This window comes from Rhamphochromis sp. 'chilingali' (assembly GCF_963969265.1).
Source record: "Rhamphochromis sp. 'chilingali' genome assembly, chromosome: 3".
NCBI lineage: Eukaryota > Metazoa > Chordata > Actinopteri > Cichliformes > Cichlidae > Rhamphochromis > Rhamphochromis sp. 'chilingali'.
The window spans coordinates 17,829,805-17,846,488 of record NC_137931.1 but is presented as its reverse complement, the minus strand read 5'-3'; the positions used below and the strand labels follow the sequence as shown (position 1 = coordinate 17,846,488).

General features: G+C 40.7%; 1 protein-coding gene across 3 annotated transcripts in view; it reads left to right on the top strand.

Annotated features, from left to right (window-relative positions):
* LOC308393898 (FERM, ARHGEF and pleckstrin domain-containing protein 1-like) overlaps window positions 1-16,684 on the top strand; it is a 70,083-nt gene that overhangs the window by 27,830 nt on the left and 25,569 nt on the right. For all 3 annotated transcript variants that reach the window (XM_080877931.1, XM_080877930.1, XM_080877929.1), the window contains exons 3-7: window positions 7,615-7,719; window positions 9,843-9,885; window positions 10,091-10,169; window positions 12,629-12,726; window positions 14,639-14,753. In XM_080877931.1, coding sequence (XP_080734057.1) covers window positions 7,615-7,719; window positions 9,843-9,885; window positions 10,091-10,169; window positions 12,629-12,726; window positions 14,639-14,753 — 440 coding nt within the window. The remainder of the gene's footprint in view (window positions 1-7,614; window positions 7,720-9,842; window positions 9,886-10,090; window positions 10,170-12,628; window positions 12,727-14,638; window positions 14,754-16,684) is intronic.

Here is a 16,684-nt window from a genome sequence, read left to right as displayed (position 1 = left end):
GAGAGATACGCATTGGACAGTTAGCTAAAGTCATATTTTAAGCCCTTGGTTATTGGTAACTGGCTGGAGTTGTTAAATTGAGTTGTTTGGGGTTTGGTTGTTTGTTTGCTTGGCTAATTTAGTGATCTGCATCCTTTCTTTGTTCTTTGACTTGCTCCAGGGAACAATAATTTATGCTTTCTTATTAACTTTTAACCTCTAACACAAAGAGAGCTTCAGCCAAGGAGAGACAGTAAAAATAAAAGGAGAGTAAAATTGCACAGAAAAAAAATCTGGTGAAATGTATAGAGGTTTTCTCAGCTATTGGCCTCAAGAGGCTAAAGGACGACTGGATAGGAGAAAAGTGAGCAATTACTTTGATATACCACAGCCCAGTTTAGCCAGACTCTGACCTTGTGGCATGAGAGGAGTCTTGGTTTAAATGCAGCGAGGGAGTGGGAGAGGAAGTGCATTTTAGCTGGCTGATGACTTTGCTGGGTTACAGTGAGGGTGTCTTTTTGGCTGGAAGGCGCACAGACAGGCCTGCTTATTGGCAAGTGTTCCTGATAGGCAGAGAGCCTAACTGAAGTCTGGACACTAGAGAAGCGCTGGAGCGACTCCAGAGGAAATCCAAAAGACACAGAAATAAGTTCCAAGTCCAAGCAACTTTTTTAAAGTTCAAACTACCAAGTTGTAAGTGCCTGCCTTTGGGTTTCAGGTACTTCTTGCTGACTCTAGCCTTGTTTATACTCCTTCACTGAATGGGATTCACCACAATCATCCTGCAAGCAGACCATAATGGATATTTTTATGCTCGGGTGTGACACGCAACCCCCTAACACACATCTTTTATTTTTTATATTTTCTAAGGGGCGGCTCTATAATTTGTGTGTAGTTTGCTGCACAAAAAAGAGCCTGAGTCATCTAAAGAAAGGTAAACAGAAAGAGGAAGCAGTCGGCACACAGCTGCAGACAGGCCTCTGTGTTTCATTGACCTTTTCTCGTGACACGCACTTGATGGAAAATCTTTTTCTTTCTTTTTTTTTTTTTCCTTTTTTTTTTTGCTTCGCATAATTAAATTTTTTTCCCTCATTAGCTACATTTTAACACAGCAAGAAGGTGCATAGCAAACATTAGAGAGCTATTGTAATGACTTCTTGAGATTTTTTTTTAAGCATTTTTTTTCTTTTCGCTTGGATGGTTGAATGATACCCGTCAGACTTGAAGCTAGAATCCAGCACCAGTGTACTGGTGGATGGGCACTTAGGTTGGTGGAGCATGCTGCTGGACCTCTAATTATCTTAAATGAGAAAAGCCATGTTGATGTATGGCCCTACAAGAGAGCTGAGTTTAAAAAAAAAAACAAAAACAAAAAAAACCTTAAGCAACATGACACTGGCCTCCACAGGTTGATTTTTGGTGTCTGGAGTTGGAGGATATTTATATTCATTAATGCATCACATATTTCTGGGTTTACATCATTGTGTATCTGATTGTCTGATGGATCAGAGCAAAATTATAGCCCAGCATAAAGTATGATAAAAATGTGCTTCTTTGTGTGTTTCTGGCAGACAGAGAACGCCCCATTGATGGGAGAAGCTGAATGAACTGATTGTGATTTGAAGTGAAAGGATCTCAGTCTGAGCTCTGCAGTGGCCAGTCTGCTCTCTTCAGTTGGATGATTTCAACATACTTATTTTTAGACCCCGACCAAAAGAGAAAAAAAAATTATAAAAGAAAAAAGAAACAAACTACGAACTTGATTTGCCTTGAGGTCCTCTGTCGTTATCATCCTCACTATCTCGGTACATTGCTTTGTATGACACAAAGCCTATTTCTCTTCTCTTGCTGTATGTTTGACCTCAGCTGGATGACCATTTCCTCTGCTGAGACTGTTGCCAAGATCAGAGGAGGTCATGAGAACTGGCTGTACTATTCAATTTTTAAGTACCACTTTCTAGAGTTGAAGCCTCTTTAGAGAACTTGGATTATTTTAGTAATTCCAAGAACTAAGAGTAAAATTTTAATACTAAAATGGGATGTAATGCTAAACTTTATCATTTAACACTAGCTGAAGCTTTTATGGTGTTTTGACTGTTTAATCTAGAGTTTCTCCTTTTCCTGTATTTATGGATATTATTTTTAAACAGAAGATTTGCCTTGAAAAAAGCAGCACACTTTAGACCTCTTGGAAAAGTCAAGCCTCACGGACTACAATTTTTAGTCTCAGCTTTAGAGCAGAAATAAACATGTTTACAGCCTGGTGCAAAAGAAATTGGGACTCTCAGGGATTCTGGTTTTTGTGTTTTGTTTTTAACTTGGCTGTTAAAGTTGTATGCAGTAAAACAGTAACCACACTGACTAACATAATTTTTTGTCACGTTCAGTGTTTAGTTGTACTAAAGCCCAATCCAAGTTCGGTTTCTCTGTGGATGCGTTTATATTGTTTTAAGTCTGTTTCGGTTTGCTAGCCAAAATTAACATCCAATTTAATATTGAGGTTTTGTAGACATGTGACCATTAACCACATGTCTATAACCTATACACCATTTTGGACATGTAACAATCATGGGGACAGGGGAGGATTACTTGAATAAGGCTCCAGTAACTGGCAACCACCTAAATGAGGGAAAAATTAATGTTCCAACCTGCTGTGAGTGGTTCCACGAGGCCGATGGCAACTGTAAGGAAAATGATTGCCAAAGCCTCCGTCACACAGGCCTACAGACCTGCTGGGAACCACCCATCACTTGAGAAAATTCACCAGCCAGTTGGCAAAAACCTCCTTGTGGTCGCTTTGGTTGTTAGAGTATTGCTGTGGTCATAATTTGAATCCTAGTGACGGACTTGTCTCCAAACAACTTTCTGAGCTGGGGTTGCCTTCAAAGTTATACCTCTGCTCTGTAGCCAATTTTTTTTCAAAAGACATGAAACATGATAAACTGTAGGCAACTGTGACAATCCTCTAGCAACCATAGTGATAATTAAAAGAATTTTGGTGCAGCACCTTCTTTGAAATCTGTTTGACCCAGCGATGGCCAGAAACCACCTCCAAGAGTCACTACCGACAAGTCAGGGAATACACTTTTTATACAATTTTTCCATAGCAACCGGTGGTGGTGCTACGTTCAATGTGGCGAAAAACTCTTGAGTCACATGAGAAACATAAACACAGTGAAGTACAGATGCACCTTGTTATCAAAGTTGGCTAGTTTTGCAAACTTTGAAACTCCCCTTGTGTACAAATATGGTGGTCACATCCAGTTTCAGAAAGGCCAAGATGGCTGCAATCATCAAATCAGTGGCTATATTCGTCTTTTAAAAACCATTTGATCTCATGAAAATGCAGCAGTGCCTTTGTCAGGCTTCACACTGACAGTTGATTCCCTCAGAGTTTTGTTTTGCTTTATCCCACTTTCCACTTTTGCTTCCTACATCTGAAACAAGTGAATGAAAGTGAAACACCATGAAAATCTACAGTAAACAAGACAAGAAATTCTTGATAATCTTGGAACTGGATTTAACAGAGCTCTCAACGTTCCCCCCTTCTGCATACAACTTTGAAGTCTGAAACCGGCTTCTTTCAGTACTCTGTGGACCAGGTTTAGTGAAGTTTGCCTGCTACTGCATGTTGTTTTTAGAGGTTTGCTTCAGTGCCCAAAAAGAGCTGAGTCTGACCGCGCCTATCGGGTTTGGCATCCTGTTTTCCTCGATTCCCAGCGCTTTAGCGATCACCTTTTAATTCCAGCTCCTCTTTTTTTTTTACCGTTTAAGTTACATTGGGGATTTCTTTTGAGTGCCGGCTAACTGCCGGCTAACTGTTTTGACAGAAAACAGAATACAAACTGGTTAATGAAACTCGCTGCTTTGTTGAAACTGAAGATATGTAAGAAGAGACATGTGAGCCCTGTTATTATAACTGGTATTGATATATACGCATTTCACCTCTGCTCGATCACTGACATTCCCATCTGCATTCCAGTGTGTTGTATTACAGTGCATGTACACTGGCTTACAGTAGTTATTGGAGAGGAGTTTGCTGATATTGGAGGAAATTGCTTCTTTCCAAAACATACTTGGAATTTAGTCTTGATTTCACTTGGATAGTTTTGCCCTAAGAGGAGAGGCTGCACCCTGTTTCAAAAGGTTCAAAACCCTTGGTTAAGTCTAAATCTCCAACTCCATACTTACCAGTATGTGGTTCACTGTGCTGAGTGTTTCTTGGATCACATAATAAAACTCCTGCGTCTCCTCCAAACCCAACATTGCTCTGCACTGCAGAAAACTGGACCCCATATTTTTAAAATTTTGTGCAGGAGATTCCATGGATGTTTTTAGTTAATGGAGCGCATTAGAGAAAATAACACAAGAGAAAAAAGAGAAAATGGTCAAATTAAAAGCAAATAGCTGTTTCACAAATGCTGCTGCAGACAAACCAAACAGGCAGCGCTGAGTGGTTAAGATCAATCATAGGAGTGAAGAACAGAAACATATATCTGGCTACATGTTGAGAAGAAAGAAAGAGGAGGGTGGATTTTTCTCTCCAGACTTGTCCACCTCCTACCCCCCCTTTAAAACCAAGATTACCATTGAACATGCCTGAATCCTGTCCAAACTCCAGAAATCCATGAGCTGTGACATCTGTCACTCTCTCTGTGAAAACATACATACATTCACTACGAGTCCTCAATATCTAGCAGCAGACTGTGTCCATGTCTGGAACCGACATGTTCGGTGTAACTACAGTATGTGGGTGTGTCCCCACAGACTGGTCGGACACATGCGGTAGCCAGATGTTGACAGACTTGGCTCTCATATTGACCTTCAGAGCTCTGACTCCTCCTCTATATTTTCCTTTCCACCTACAGCATAATATATGTGTTTATATGTACTTTTAAAGTGCAAAGCCTCTGCTGTGTCAGGAAGATTATTACTTCTAATACTCTGTCCTCCTTGTAAGCGCACATTATCTGTACAGAGGTCCAAAGAGTACAACACTAAGAAAAAAAAATGCTTGACATAAATAAAAGCATTTAAATGGTTAAAAACACCACCACAACAAACTGATTGTGCCAGAAATGTTAATCCTGATTATTTTGTTTATTATTGAGGTCATGCTCATTTTTAGATGATTAATCATTAGTCAACTTTAGAAACATTCTGTTATTGAAGTGCCTTATACCACCACTAAATTTTAATTTTAGACCAAACTCCAACCAATCAAAAACCAAATATGTAGATGGGTGGTGGAGTGTTTTTGACCTTGAAGCTTACCTTGCAAGTGCACCTGCAGGGCACAGATGGAGGCCCAGGTGGCAGCAGGCTCACTTTCCTCACATGACCTCCACAGGAGCCACAGGGAGCACGACTAGGGTTTCCACTGGTTCACCTACAATGATTAGAGCTTTAGGGCCCTTAAATAAATCTGCTCATCAAAGGCTTTGTTTTTTCCCCAGAATGTCTTGGCTCAGTCTGAACTAAACGGTGAAGAAGTTTCAACTTTCAAAGAGGGACAAAAGTGCACTGCTGAAACAAAACATTGCATAACCACTGAATGAATGCAGCAGAGTCATCCTTTTAGCTGTATTATCTTGTTTCCGTTATTGCTGGAAGCAAAAATCATAACAAACTAAATTGTATTAATTACTCAGCCCCCACTCGCCCGCAATTCAGTATTTAGAAGGAAGTCATGTGTAAATGCTTAAATGTCCTGGTAGAAGATGTTTACAAGTGTTTTGAGTGTCCTACAGAGAGCAGCACATGTGTAATACGAGGTCAAAGCCAAATTGGAATCAGAGTTTAAATTTTATAGGCGTGACTCTTTTGGATACAAGTCTGCAAATTGTAAAATGTGTCTAATGAGTTTCTTATAAGTGACAGTACATCTACCATATTTAGATCAGTCTGATGCATTATGCTATGGTAACACTAGAGAACAGTAGTTGGAGGCCAAAATTACTGTGATTGTGTTCAAGATGTGGATCAGGTCTGCGATCGCTCAGGCAGTTGCCTTCCTCAAAGCTACTTTGGTTCATCGAGTTGGTAGAAAAACAGCAAAAAGATGGAGTCAGTTTGAAATCAGTTTGCACTTGAATTGGGTTCAGTTGGAAATATCTTTCAATCTGTTTGCAATAATACAGCAAATAACTGTTTATTTAGTGGTCAAACTGTTGCAACAAATTAACTCACATTAACAAGACAGAATCTCAAAGATTTGAAACAGAAAAATAGAAATTCCTCCACAAACTGTGATGTTGTTGCTGCAGGATGATGTTTTAACTGCAAAATGATGTAGGCGCTCAGCACTTAATAATGGTCGTGGCAGATGGCCCCGCCTCTCCCGGAGCCTGGTTCTGCTGGAGGTTTCTTCCTGTGAAAAGAGAGTTTTTCCTTCCCATTGTGTCCAAGTGCTCATTGACGGTCATTTGATTGTCTGGGTTTTCTTTGTATTATTGAAGGGTCTGTACCTTACATTATAAAGCTCCTTGAGGCGACTGGGGTTTTTTGTAATTTTTTGCTCTATAAATAAGGCTGAATTGAATTGAATTAATGGAAGGAAATTAAGTAAACTTTGAAAGTGTGTTGGGTGTAAATTTTGAGCCCATTTTTCAATTTTGCTCTTTTACTTTGGATTTTTCTTCTCGTCCTTCCCTTTTTTTTTTCTTATCTTTTAATTTGCTTGGGAATATTTGTTGCTGGTGTAGGAAAATGATCAAACCATCATTGCAGAGAGAAATGGACATCTCACACACACACACACACACACACACACACACACACACACACACACACACACACACACACACACACACACACGCATACCCACTACCTTCTCCCGATTTTAAGAGCATCCACGCTCTATGTTTTGTCTCCTAGTGAAGCATTAAGTGTTGACTTAAAGTGCAGTTCTCATGATTTAGATGAATATGTGTCATTGGTTGTGTGTGTGCCTGTCAAAGTAAGGAATGTGTGCCTTTCTAACTGCATATTAACCTAACTAGAGCAACTTAAGAATGCATAATAGTACGCTGTAACTTTTCAACAGCTATGCAGAATGGCAGGGTAGTGAACTGCATAGAGAAAATGATTCTGGGCTAATTTTGGGTTTCCGTGCCTGACTATTTTAGCCTCACGTTTGGCTCTCATGTTTTTTGGTGGAATCCAGTGAATCTCAGATTCATGAGGCTTGTACTACTGATGAAGTAAACTAATTGAACAGTGCTTTCCCTCCTCTGCCAGTTCATCATTAAACAGAGCAAAGCTGATGGTGTTGTGTTGCTACTCACTTGCACACTTCTCCTGAGGCATTTTTCTTATTTCTCAATGCTTCCAGCTAATCTCCGACCTCAAACTGTTCATTAGACATCAGCCTGAGGCTTCACATCAGGTTAAAGGTCGGCTGTTTGTTGGTGAGATGAGAAGTTTTAGAAAACTGGAACCACTCACAATCTTTCGAGATATTCTATTGAAAGATAAAAGATAAATGTGGAGACTTCTGATATTAAGGCACTTTAAAGTTGAAAAATCAATTCCATTATCAGCACTCGCCTGATGTATGCACCTGACTTTCCTCCTCTGGCCAGCTGTGTTCTTCAGTTTCCTTTATTTGAATCTTTTTTTTTTTCTCTCTTCTAGCAACGTTCACCAGGCAAAGTGCTGTTTGACCTGGTTTGTGCCCATCTCAACCTGGTTGAGGGAGACTATTTTGGACTGGAGTACCAGGACCAGCGGAAGATGACAGTAAGATGCACACATATTGCACCATGGAGTACCTTTAAGTACTTTTGCTCATTTCTGTTGTTTAAAACCATTTTTTATCTATGCTAACTAGGAAAATGTCTCAAATTAAAACTTCCTTCTCACTTGCCACAAGCTAACTTTAGCTTTAATCACATGGGTACACAGCGTGTGTGGTTGAGGTTGTGCTCAGTCATATAATAGAGGTGTTTGAGGTGCCTTAGGGAAACTCTGCAACAAACTTCGCATTCTGTGTTTCCCCCTTGGCGCTCTTTGGTTTGTCAAAGACAAATGTGGAAGAAAGTCATGCTCTTCATTTTTATGTTAACAAACACTTGGGAAAGCTTTATCACACTGGCGTGTGTGTGTGTGTGTGTGTGTGTGTGTGTGTGTGTGTGTGTGTGTGTGTGTGTGTGTGTGTGTGTGTGGAGGTAGGCTGAGGACAGGGGAGAGAAACTTCACAAAATAAATAAAATATTTTTCTTTTTCTGTAACCACTCTTGTGTGAGAAGTGTTTCAGATATAAATGAGCCTGGATTTAGGTTTTCTATGCTCCAAAAAGCAGCAGCTCGCTGTATAGTGTTTTGTAGACTTGCTGTATGTTACTGGGGCTGTCTATAGTTTTAATCCTTTTGTTTACTTCACTTTCTATTAATGCAATTAATAAATTTAAAAAACTTGTAAAGAAGAATTTTGCTGCAAGACAACAGTAAGTCTGTAACTCAGAGATGGACTGATCCATTCTGTCGAAACACATGAACACAAGCTCTTTAATGTATCTAAACACAGGCAGTCGCTGTGCTTACCAGTGCCTCGGGCATGAGAGCTGTTGTTTTGAAGTGGATCAGTGGAACAAATGATGTAATGCTGAAGAAATGATTACAACTTTGTCAAGACAAATACTCAGAAAGCAGACCCACATGCACATAACAAATGAGGCTGTCCGTCAAGCAGATCGCCCGCATTGAAACATCGCTATATATCAAAGACATTCACACTGAATCTGCTTACAACGTAGCCATCATAACACTGCCATCATATTCAACGGTATCGTTTGTGCTAATACAGTTCTGAGCTTCAGCTACTGCTAAACCCCAAATAAGGACTTTTTTGGGTATTTTCACTTTCCTTTCTCTTGGCATTTGTTATAGAAATATAAAAGACTGGTTTCACCCAGTATCTGTGAGCTCCTCCTACACCATCGGGAGTTGAGCAGCCAAAACTGGCACACAGGTACATCTTAGACCCCTGAAAGTTCTTATCTATATCATTACATAATAACGTAATCTTGTTGCCTGGTAACCACCTATGATCAGGTCAAGATGACCCGTTTGTAGCACCGTAACACCTTGGATAAGCATCACATTATTTTAATTTCACAACAGTGATATGTAAGTTATATCCCCCAAAAATGCTTTGGTGACAATGTTTTGCTAAGTTTGTGCATTTGTAGCATTTCTGCAGGAGTATGTGCCTTGCAAAAGCATCATATCATTTCAGCAACATCTCAATTATTTCCACAAACCTTGAATTATGTATGATATATGATGACATGTCATGTTGCCTGGCAGCCACCTAACAGTGGACTAAAGTCAGAGACCAAACATTACTGTAGCATGAGCATGGACCAGTCATTTAGTAAATGCACATTAAAAAATGTCCAAAGCAAATGTGCAGTGCTTTTTTTAAACAGGAGAAGAATGAATATATGTTATTTTAATTGATATAATAGTTTTAACGTATTTTCTTTGAAAGAAATTCTGCTTTTCCTTCTATTAACAAATTATAGCTGAAAATAGCTCTCTTTTTAGTAAGTGTCCAGCAGATTTGGGAATTATTATGAACTGTGGACCCATGAACTGAACCATTTGAAGGAAAATAAATGAGATAAAATAAATAGATACAGGAGTTTTAAAGGTTAGTAATTATCAGGTGGTGTCTGCTACACGTAGGACCTCAGGTTTCACTAAAGTCTTTAATATTTCCAGTGAAATGATCTCTTTTCTCACAGCTGGAACAAACATGCACATTAGTTGAAAATGAATCATTTTTGTAGCTAGAGATGAAAATCAGGTATCCGTCTTTAAGGCACTAATGAAAGTAAAGCTGTTCCCTGATGCCCGCAGGTGTGGCTGGATCTTTTGAAGCCGACACTGAAGCAGATCAGAAGTAAGTCACTCTCAGATCCCATCCCGTCTTTCATCCTTCAAACGCCTCTGTGCTTCAAACTAAAACACAAATCCAAACTCTTCTTAACTCAGACATTAGACACTCCCACTAATAGTAGTAAACGGATATTTCCTCTGCAGCCTTTCTGCATCTCTCCACTCTGTCTCGTTCTTCCTAACCACATCCCGTTATTTCCCTCCTCCAGGGCCTAAAAACACCATCCTTCGTTTTGTGGTGAAGTTCTTCCCTCCTGACCACACGCAGCTCATGGAGGAGCTGACTCGGTAGGTCTTCCCCGCACAGAAACCACACCTATCTGAAGAAGAAGCTCCCAAATTAAAAGACATGCTGTTCAGCATTTGGTTTCCTGTCTGGTCAGCGTGATTTCAGTCCTTCACCAGGAATTTTTAAGGACAATTTATGATTTACAGCTGCATCCAAACATGAGGCAGAAGTCTTGTATATTTCTTGTTGTCTGCCTGTTGTTGTTTTTGGTCAGACCCTTAGCATTTATAACACATTTATATGCCTGACATCAAATAAGCCGTTTTGTCTTTTCTGGACCCAAACATATTTTTGTCATCTGGGAACAAGGCTCAATAAACCTTCTGGTATTCCAAGCCAGCTGAAAGGAAGTCAAAGAAGATGAATGGTCTGACCACTTCTGGCCTTTTAATCATAGTTTAACCCTGGAAGATCCATTTTATCTGGAAAACCAATCTCTTTTTTTTGGTCCTGATTCCCACCTATTCCCTCTGTCCTTTGCTTAAAAAGTGTAGCGTTATCTGCAGACCATCAAGTCCACCTTCTTGTTTAGTTTAGTGTGACGGAGCCTAGCGGGACCCTTCTGGACTGTTTCTGTTTGTCGGAGCTGATTTAGGACACACGCAGAAATTCTCGGTCACTTGGCTAAAACATAAATAGGACAATTATCTGACCTTCCACATTTTTCCCATGGTGCTGACACTCCTACAGCCACCCAGCTGGGCTCAACCCTCTCGAGGCAGGCGTTGCCGATTTGCAACAGTTAAAAACTAACAACCTGATTACCCCACATACATATTTTATGAGGTTTTTTTACTCAGAAGTACCACTGCAGGACTTGGTTGTGCATTAGCAACAAAAAGTTTAATTTGAGCCTGAGCGGGTTAATTTGAGATGATGGCAAATCAGGAAGCACTAAAGTTACCTGTAGAAATAAAGTTATAGTTATACCCACTGTAGTGAAATCCTACATCTTACTATTGATTCCTGTCACCAGCTCACTGTAGATAAAAGTAGGAGAGATTATTCCACTGACCTCATATCATCTCTGATTGTGTCAGTGGACGAACATGAAGTAGACACATAGTTGTTTCTTTTCCCCTTTTGTTTGGCTCCCACAGTGTTGCCGCTGTCAGTGTTTCCTTTGATGAGTAATGTAAGCACAGATGGAAGAAAGGCTTCCTTGTGTGTATATCAAGCTGTTAACCTCCTATTAGCTGCTGATTACTGAATCTTCACCCCCAACCGGTTGTGTGACATTTATGTTTTTGGTGCTGTATAAACCAGAGCACTCGAGAGAGCATATCAACAACAACAAAAGCTTTGACCTTGGGTGCTAACAAAAAGGTCAAGGTCTAATGCTTAGTCAACCTTGGTCATCATGACCCCTGAAGCCTTGTGTATTCTTGTGAAGTTTGAAGACAATCCATGGAAAGATTGTGGGTAGTATAAAGTTTTTACTTATCCAGTAGTTACTAGTACCTACCATCACAAGTGATCTGCTCGTGATGGTAGGTACTAGTAAAACGTATGACGCCTTTTGTATGGCCTGTTTTAACAACGTGCTAACCTTATTTACAATCAATATTGTATGGATGTAATAATGGTGCTAAAGATACAGAGGGCTGTACCTTATGTACCTTCTCTTTTCAGGGGGTGAGAATAAAATTGAATTGAAATCAGAAATGGGAGCTGCTCCCAATAACAGTGCTACTCCAGTATGGTCAAGGCCGCTGGATTGACCTGATGTTTTTCAGTCTAAATAAGTGCAGCTTTCTTGTGTAATAACATTCTGCACTGAAAGCCTCATTAACTTTGCTAGCGAGGTAATCACGCAGCAAAACAGTTGAATTGGATTTTACATTAAAAGGTGCCTCAGATCATTGATCACACTCTCACATGGATTCACTCTGAATGCAGTCAACTGTTTGCCCACATACAGTGAATAGAAAGGCAGCGAATCAGGTTTAAAGGTTGTGGGAGATGAACATGCGGACCTTGAATACTTTTTCCGGTGATGCCGTTTACATTGAATTCTGGCGTGCTCCTACAGGGTGATGTTGCCTACAGGCTTTTTTCCTTTTATTAAGCCTCCCACTGTCGTTGTTGGGCTTTCTTAATTAAAATGTGACATCACAGCCCGGCAGCATGTGCATACACGGGTGCACATGCTTGTGTCTGTGACTCTCATTAAGCCCTCATCATGGCGTAAGTAGCCGCCTGTATAATGATTAACAAAACCCGCAATTAGGGTCAGTTTAAAGGCAGTAGATGCAAAGCAGCGGGCATACACAGGGTTTCTCTCTAAATGCCATCACTTTAATGGTTATGAGATTGGCTCTAACATTGTAAGTTGCTGCGTTTATGGAGTGTGCATTAACCCCTGTAACCTTTCCCCAAACTTCTGTTTTTCATCTTCCTTTTCCTCCATCCCCACAATCTTTCTATTTTTTTGTTTGTTTGTTTATTTTTCCTCCAGGTATCTGTTTGCTCTACAGATTAAACGCGACCTGGCCTGTGGTCGTCTGATCTGCAACGACACGAGCGCCGCTCTCATGGTCTCCCACATTATTCAGTGTGAGTTTTAACACGAAAAGTATTCAAGAATCTGATGTTTGGAAGGCGCTGAAGCACACAAACGAGTCCCTTTTTAGATGATTTTGACATGCTGTGAATGTCATCAAATCATAACAGCAGTCGATGACTGGAAAACAATTAATTAAAATATGCAGAGGTTGTTGAGGTTCCTTTTTGCCTTCACAGTTCAGGGTAATCATTAATAATCACAGCAACTGTATTGATTCGTATAACTTTAATTTTTAATTTGCATCAGTGTAGAGGGGGGGAAAAGAAGAAATTAAAATCCATGCTTTGCAAAAAGCATGTATGCAAATTAAACGGGAATAAATTAAACTTGAGCCTGAACGTAATTTGATGTCTGAGAGCTGTCGGACCGAATAAAAAGGCAGAAATCTGCACACTGGTTACTTGGCGGCACGGTGGCACGGTGGTTAGCACTGTTGCTGCACAGCAAGAAGGTCCTGAGTTCAATTCCACCATCAGGCCGGGGTCTTTCTGTGTGGAGTTTGCATGTTCTCCCTGTGTTTGCGTGGGTTCCCTCCGGTTACTCCGGCTTCCTCCCACTGTCCAAAGACATGCAGCTTGTGGGGATAGGTTAATTGGATAATCCAAATTGTCACTAGGTATGAATGTGAGTGCGAATGGTTGTCTGTCCCTGTGTGTTGGCCCTGCGACAGACTGGCGACCTGTCCAGGGTGTACCCTGCCTCTCGCCCTATGACAGCTGGGATAGGCTCCAGTGCCCCCCGCGACCCTGAAAAGGATAAGTGGAAGCGAATCGATGGATGGTTACTTGGGTTATTCATTAACGCTTTAGCAGCAAAGTGGGTGGAAGTGATGAAGCCTTTCAAGGCAGGAAAGAGCACTCTTGTTACTCACAGCTTCCTTTCGTTCATCACATGACAGATGCCAGGCTAAAGGCCATTGTGCCACCCAGTAAATGCCTTTCATGTTGAGAGGTGTTGGATTCTTCACCGTCTCTGAAGTCATCAGCTATCCTTTGGTGCCTCCAGGACAACTGCTGATATTTTGGGGCTTTCGCTGTCATCTGTCAATGAGTACACATTGACAGTCTGCTCATCATCAGACAGTAGCTGACTGCATTTCACCAGATATGGCCCCTCTTGCTTGCTTAAATCTGAGGGGTCAGTTGCCTGCAGATACTGCATATTCATATGCAGATAGCTTTTAATAGTTACTAAAATTTCCTTGTCTGAAAAGATCTTTGGCCTCTGTGAAGGTTCTATTATAATGTAAATGCTTTGCTTATGTAGATGACTGACTGTAAATCAACAGATTCATTACAGAGATTCCCTGTGGGGGTAATTTCAGCACCACTTATTGTGTTTTATACCAAGTAAATGACAACGAACATAAATACAAAACAGCCTCCTTCAACACTTACAGTAATACCAACGGGAACCACCATAGCATTACAATCTCAATCACCTCTCATTTATAATTGTAAGCGTTATAGTTGAATGAAGTGTGAGCATGTGGTCGTCTACAGGATGCAGACTTTATGGTCGCGATTCGTCACAACGACCATTGTACCTCAGCTCTGTAAATGGAGGATATAGGATCTTGACTCCGTCTTTCAGATGCTGCTAAGGTACAGCGCTGTATACTGAAGGATATTGCTCAGTTGTCATAGCAACTGTCAGTGCTCAGCCCGTATGTGCACCTGCAGGCAGTACAGTATATGGGGGTGCTGCTGGTATAAAACAGATGGGGACGCATGCATCAGCACACTTCATCTACAACAGAGTTGCCAAGGTTGGTTTGTGGATGAGGAAAAGGCCTTTTAACTCTTTTTTTTTCCTCAACACTCTGCATCTTTATTTTAATCAGCTCCTAACCTTCCTCGTCCTCACTTTAAATAAATATCCATTTTCTTTTCCCTCCACCAGCTGAGATCGGAGACTTCGATGAGACCCAGAGCTGGCAGCACCTCCTTCACAATAAGTATCTGCCCGACCAAGACGCCATTAGAGACGAGATCATAGACTGCCACCGCGAGCATGTGTGAGTTATCTCGTGTGCACGTCCACACATGGATTGCTTATTAGATGTGGGTTCCAGTGAATTCAGGGTTTTCTCTATGCTTTGTGGGAATCAGCATGGGTTTAATCTGCACAGTGTCAAAAAAATGGCAACCAATGTAGGTTTTCAGCCCCTCCCAGTAACTTGAATGGGATTCAAACCCCACTCTCCCATGTGGAAGTCGTGTACACACCCGGCTACTCTACCATGTCTTACTAACTTCATAGCCTTCATGCTCTCTTACTCTATACTTTGCCGGCCTGAGATGTGGGGCAGTAACAATAAAAGTGCCCAAGTTAAATAAGGAGACTAAGAAGAAAAAACAAAACAAAACAGTTATTATCAATAAAATGAAAGCAGGGAGAACACCTGCTGTTACCATCAAAAACAAGGAAATATGGGTTAAAACAACTAAAGAGTAACCTGATTGCTGATTGGAGTAGACTATTAGGAGTAGTATCTAAGTCAGGAGAGAGAGCATGAGGCTCAGACGGGGCCCTGCAAGTTCAGCATCCCCAGGGTATCTTCCTGTAATACATCTTCACTTATCAGCAATCAGGTTAAGCAGTCACACAGAAGTGGTTATCAGATGGATAAGCAGATAACACAGGGGTTCGTCATTTAAGCCGGTCACATTAAAGTGCATTGGCAGCATTTGACAAATTGCAAGCATGCGTCTGAGAGCAACCTAAGTTAAATACAATTTTAAAAAGCAAATTCAACCATATGTGTATAGACTGCACGCTAATTTGATATAGTGTCTATTACTACAAATACATGGCCTGTTTCAGGATCGGATATTAACACACTATTAGTATTAGACCCTAAAATTATTGTAAGTTGAAATTAAATAAAGTTGCATCAGGAAAACACAAACACATGGAAAAACCTTAGACCCTCCTACTGTCCTTTCACAGCTCTGAGAGATTTTCCAGGAAGTGATGCTGTTTTCCAGAGAATTGATTAGTCAGTAGGCAGTGATGTCATGCCTGATGAGCTCTTATCTGGAACATAACCTGTTTCTGAGCCGGTTAATTTTCAGGTTTGCCTTTAGGTCATCTAAAAAACAATCAAGTCTCCTTATGAATCAATTATTTTACTAGAAGATCAAACTACTTGAGTTACAAAATTCTGGCAAATAATGGTTATCATGATCCTTAATGTTTCTTCCTCTCTTCACGTTTCCCTTTCCCACCGGATCATGATTGACTTCCAACATAGCTGCATTATCTGAAATTAATATAAAGGATTTAAAATCTGATCAGCTTTGGTGGATTAAGTGAACACAGTTCTGTGTATACATGATTCATGGGGGGAGGAAGCCTTTAGTAATCACAAACATAAACTCCACCAGTTTCACAGTATGTTAGCATGAATGTCAAGAGGTTATTAACAATCAGGTCATTCTAACAGTACCAAAGCAGCACTGTTTACCTGCAAACAGCAAGATTATCCTTGCTTAGAAAACAATACTGAGCTGAGGTACAGATTAGTTTCTAGGTGGCAAGCTCAGAGGTGTCAGGAGAGATATGTTTGTCATATATAAACACACACCAAGCTCGCATAATTCCAGTCTGCAATGCAAAGATATTTATCTGTTTATTCAAATATACACCCCCCAAACACACACCCATAAGTCTCCCTCCTGCAGAGAGGTTTATCTTCTAACCACAACAGCCAGCACACACTCACATTCACACACTTCTAAATCTCTCCCCTGCAGAGCTGGCTATCTGCAAACATACCACTTGGCACTCCTACTGTGCCCCTGGGACCACACACACAGACACACACACATCATGTATTTCATTTCCATGCTGCTGGCAGCAAATAAATAAATGAGATTCTTTTCTGGACATGCAAAACCCTCCCTTAACCACCAATAATGTATGAAGCGCCTTGAGGCGACTTTT